Raw genomic sequence first — 4,094 nt, 5'->3', positions numbered from 1 at the left:
TGAAAGTAAAACAGGCTGCAGAGGCAGTGCTGGGGTGGGCAGGCAGCCCGCATCTGCTTGGGGGAGTCTGTGTCTGTCTCCCCTCCCAAATGTTCCTCTATTTTTTTTTTCCCCAAAAACAAGTGTGGGCTTGATTTCCTGCCCCCTTTTTCCCTTCTGAGCTGGACAGCACGGGATGTGGTTTCAGCAGTGTGGGCTTGGAGGAGTGGGGGTTGCCCGCTGCAGGGCACCCCGAGCGGCTCATGCTGACCATGGCAGGACCCGCTCTCATGCCATGGGGAGGTGTCCACTGGGCAACGTCTGGCAGCAGTCACCTCTACTATCCCTGCTTCCTTTTGGGCGACTAATTTCTGAGCCACCAGGCACCATCCCCAACCTGGAGGGAGCCCACAGAGGAGGAATTTGGTACCTCAGGGTTGCTACCAGTGCAGCTCCCAGAACGGGTTTGTGTGCAGGACCCCCAGCACCTCCAAAAAGCAGAAACAGCATTGCTACATGCTCAGGAAAGAGCAGCAGCCACCTGTGTCCCCCATGAAATGATGGCAAAGAAGCTGCCGGACCAGCTGCGACTCAGGGTTGTTGGAGTGGGCTGTCGGTTGTCAGTAGGGCTAAGAGTGAACATGTCACCAAGGAGAATGGGACTTTCTATTGCCTGTATGCTGGGAGGACAAACCTAGTCTCAGCCAGGACGTTGCAGTTCACCCCTGGCTTCAGTGGGAGTTTGATTTCTGCAGGGTTGCACGAGGCCGTAGAAAAACAGAAATGCTTGTCTGGGCGGCACGTCCCAACAGCTGCTTACTGGGAATGCAGCTTTGCTGGGGAACAGGACACAGGGCCCCCCACCTCGGCATGCGCCCCCCGGCACCGTGACCCACAGGGACCCCAGCCTCGCCACTGGGTCTCCCTAGCTCAGCTTATACGGTCCCAAGCCGATTTGGGGAAAGATCCTCTAAAAAGGCCTCATTCTTCCCTGATCGCATTAGGGAGGCTAAGCCCTGCGCCAAGAGTGGGCATGGAGCGGGCAGGAACAGTGCTGGGGCCCTGGGAACCTCTCCCAAAACTGTGGCCATGCTCTCAGCCCCATGGCAAGGGGCACAGACCCCTGCTCCCCCCGTCTGTGCCACCACTGCCTTTGACCTGACTGTCACAACTTACTGCCCTTTACTTATGTATTTTTATTTTTCCCCTTCCTTCTAGCCACCACGATGGCCTGGAGTCCGGCAGCGAATACGTGAAGGTAAGACACTGAGCACGACTGCAGCCTGCCCCGGCTGGGTGCCAGCAGTGGAGAGGGGATGGTGGCCGAGGGGCTGGCCGGGTCCTACATCAGCAGGGTGCTCAGCTCTGCACCCCCTGTCCCACCACCTCCTTCAGGCTCTCTCTTTGGCCCTAGAAGAAATTCCCTGCCTGAAACAGCGAGGCCAGGGGAGGCAGAGGAGACACAGACCCTACGTGGTCATCCCGATGCTGCTCCCACAGGAGCTGCCTGCATTTCCTGCTCCCCATCACTTGCGAAAGCCGCAGACGCAGGGGCAGCCTCATCCCTCCACCCCCGTGTAAAGAAACGGGAAGGGTTTGAGCCACTTTCGTGGCTGTCACATGAAAGTCGGTGTAAATCTCTCCAAATCTCTTGCTTATCCTCCAGCAAACTATTAACATTCCTGAGGACTCTTCATGTCTGGCCAGAAATTCATTAGCGAGGCGCCTGGCTCTGGAGGAGAGCAGGCCCTTTTGCAGGAGGCTGCTGGCACGATGGGAGCCAGGCAGGCACAGAGGAACGGTGGCGGGGATGCTGTGTGGTTTGAGGATGGAGCACTGAAAACCTGCCCGGGTGGTCACTGCCATGTGATGCCCTTCGGGGAGTTTGTTTTGAGAAGGGCTGGAGCCCCCTGAGTCCAGTTGCCCAATGTGGATATAATGCCGCTGGGCATATGTGGCTGTTGAGAAGTGACTTGAGGTGCCTGGCTTGGGTGGTGTAATTAGGTCAGAGCCTTGAACCTTCATCTTTTGGACTTGAGGCTCTTGATGGTGGCTGTAGCCAGACATGGAAATGTGGGAACCCCCTGTGGTGGCACCAGCCAGCAGGTTCAGGAGAGCGCTGGCTGGACCCTGAGCTCATCTGCTCCTCCTAACGGGGGTCACCCCCTCTGGCTCCAGCCTTGGGGCTAATGAGGACCCCACATGCCGGGTCTGGCAACTGGCAGCCTCTGGGCAGCGGGGTCCTGTAGCAAAGCAATCCCCCATGTGGGACATCCCTCCTCTCCTTGTCCTTTGGCCATGTGGGACTCACAGAGCAGGAGCTCACAGGGCTGGAAGTGGGACACATACCAGAGCAACAAGGCTCCAATGGGAGCATCGAGGCTCCATCTGGCCTTTTCCAGGTAGAGCCCTGGCATGGGGCACCTCGGGATGCGCAGGAAAGCTCCTGCAAGGGCAAGGATGTGGTGAGGGGTGGAGCTGGACGGTTTGGGGTGTTTTCCCTTGCGCTGTCAGTGTGTGCACCCAGAGATGGGCACATTTTATGGCTCTTGAGTTAATAGACTGAAACTACACAGGTGTGGAGCAATGGGTATGGCTTTGCCTTTGGGATCAAGTTCTTTTTGGTGAGCCTGGAGAATTCCCTACCCTCCAGGCAGATCTCAAACCTGAGCTATCTGGCCTTTATTTCTCACCCATCCCTGTGGTGTCCAGACATGGCCTGCAGGCTGTGATTTATACACCACTTCCCTTCGGTCATGAAAGCAACGGATGGCTGCAGTGACAGCAGCTATTTTAGTAAAATAAGTAATTATCTGGAGTGTGAGTGACCGGGATGATGGGGGCACTCTGACTGATTGCAAGCACCATGCCTGGCTAGGAGCCCATGCAGCTGCAGGGTGCTCAGCACCCAGCAGCATTTGGCCCCAGGGCCTGTGAGATTCAGAGTGGGAAGGTGGCTGTTGGCTGCTGTGCCTGGGATCCCTTGGGAGCAAAGGGGGACGGGTCTGGGACCTGCCACTGGAATACCTATACTCGCTTTGCGGCTCGGAGGGGAAGGAGCAGAGAGGAAACACTGCTGCAGGGGCGAGCAGAGGAAAGGCAGGAAGCAAGGAAAGTCAGGAGCAGGGAGAGGACGCTCTGCAAAGCCCTTGCGAGCAAAGGCTCACGGGCAGGTCTGTGGCCGGAGGTGCACCAAGGAACTGCCAAACATCAGCCCTTGAGCTTCAGCCACAATCCGGCCAGAGCCAGCTCTCCCATCACCAAGCCTGCCGTGATTAGAGGTGCAACCAGGAGCTAGGGAGGGTTGGAAAGCCAGGATCAATAAGCACTTGGTAATTAACGTGCTTTAACAATCGCCTAAGGGTTGATGTTTCCAAGCTGCCTGGGAGATCTGCACGGCCAGCTCCATTTGCTAACATCCCAGCCAGCCTAGCTTTGGCCCCCACACAGGTGAAGGAGCTTCAGAACAGCATTACCCTTCGGGAGAGCAGCAGCTGGTAAAGCTGTCATGCATCCCCACAAGAGCTCAGTCAGAGGTTTTCAGCTTCCCCCTGTGGAGGGGTAGCACGAGCACAGCTGGGGGGCATCACCCCACAGCACCCAGTGAGGCTCCCACTCGCTCCCTCTGCAAAAGTCTCAGAGGAAAACTATGGAACCCATCGCGGGGGAGAAGCCTTGGCAGGATGATTCACTGTCAGATCCTTTTGGAGAAGCTGCCATCTGCTCTGTCCCTCAGCCCTATGCAAGAGGAGAGCACGAGAGCCCATGCTCCCCACCCATCCCGGTGGGGCTGCAGGCACCCATGGGATCCGTGAGCACCCACTGCCCAGTGTTCCGGGCCCACAGGCTGCATGCTGCCCCCCTTCCTCCCACACCTCAGCCCTGTCCTGCACAAACCCGTGTTGCTCTCCCATCTCCTCTCTCCCCTGCAAAGCCAGGGGCAGATCGAGGGCCTGGCGAGCGCCTGGGAGCTCTCTTTGTTCTGTGTGGAGGAGCCGCTCGGGGGACCTGTATTTCATCAGCCCTGGCTGCTGCCTCCTGCCTGGGGATGCGAGGGGCTCGTTTGAATTAATTAGCAGGGAGGCTGCAGGGTTCTGCGGTTGGTGGCAGCAGGA

The 4,094-nt window shown here is 57.8% G+C and overlaps 1 protein-coding gene across 1 annotated transcript in view; it reads left to right on the top strand.

The window, feature by feature from the left end:
• The window catches only part of SH2D3C (SH2 domain containing 3C), a 26,578-nt gene that overhangs the window by 8,046 nt on the left and 14,438 nt on the right, over window positions 1-4,094 (top strand). Inside the window, exon 3 of the mRNA XM_035889937.1 lies at window positions 1,198-1,237. Coding sequence (XP_035745830.1) covers window positions 1,198-1,237 — 40 coding nt within the window. The remainder of the gene's footprint in view (window positions 1-1,197; window positions 1,238-4,094) is intronic.

Source organism: Egretta garzetta, unplaced genomic scaffold (assembly GCF_000687185.1).
Source record: "Egretta garzetta isolate BGI_Z169 unplaced genomic scaffold, ASM68718v1 scaffold190, whole genome shotgun sequence".
NCBI classification, from domain to species: Eukaryota; Metazoa; Chordata; class Aves; order Pelecaniformes; family Ardeidae; genus Egretta; species Egretta garzetta.
Note: the sequence above shows the minus strand (reverse complement) of the source record. Positions and strands in the feature narration are given on the sequence as shown.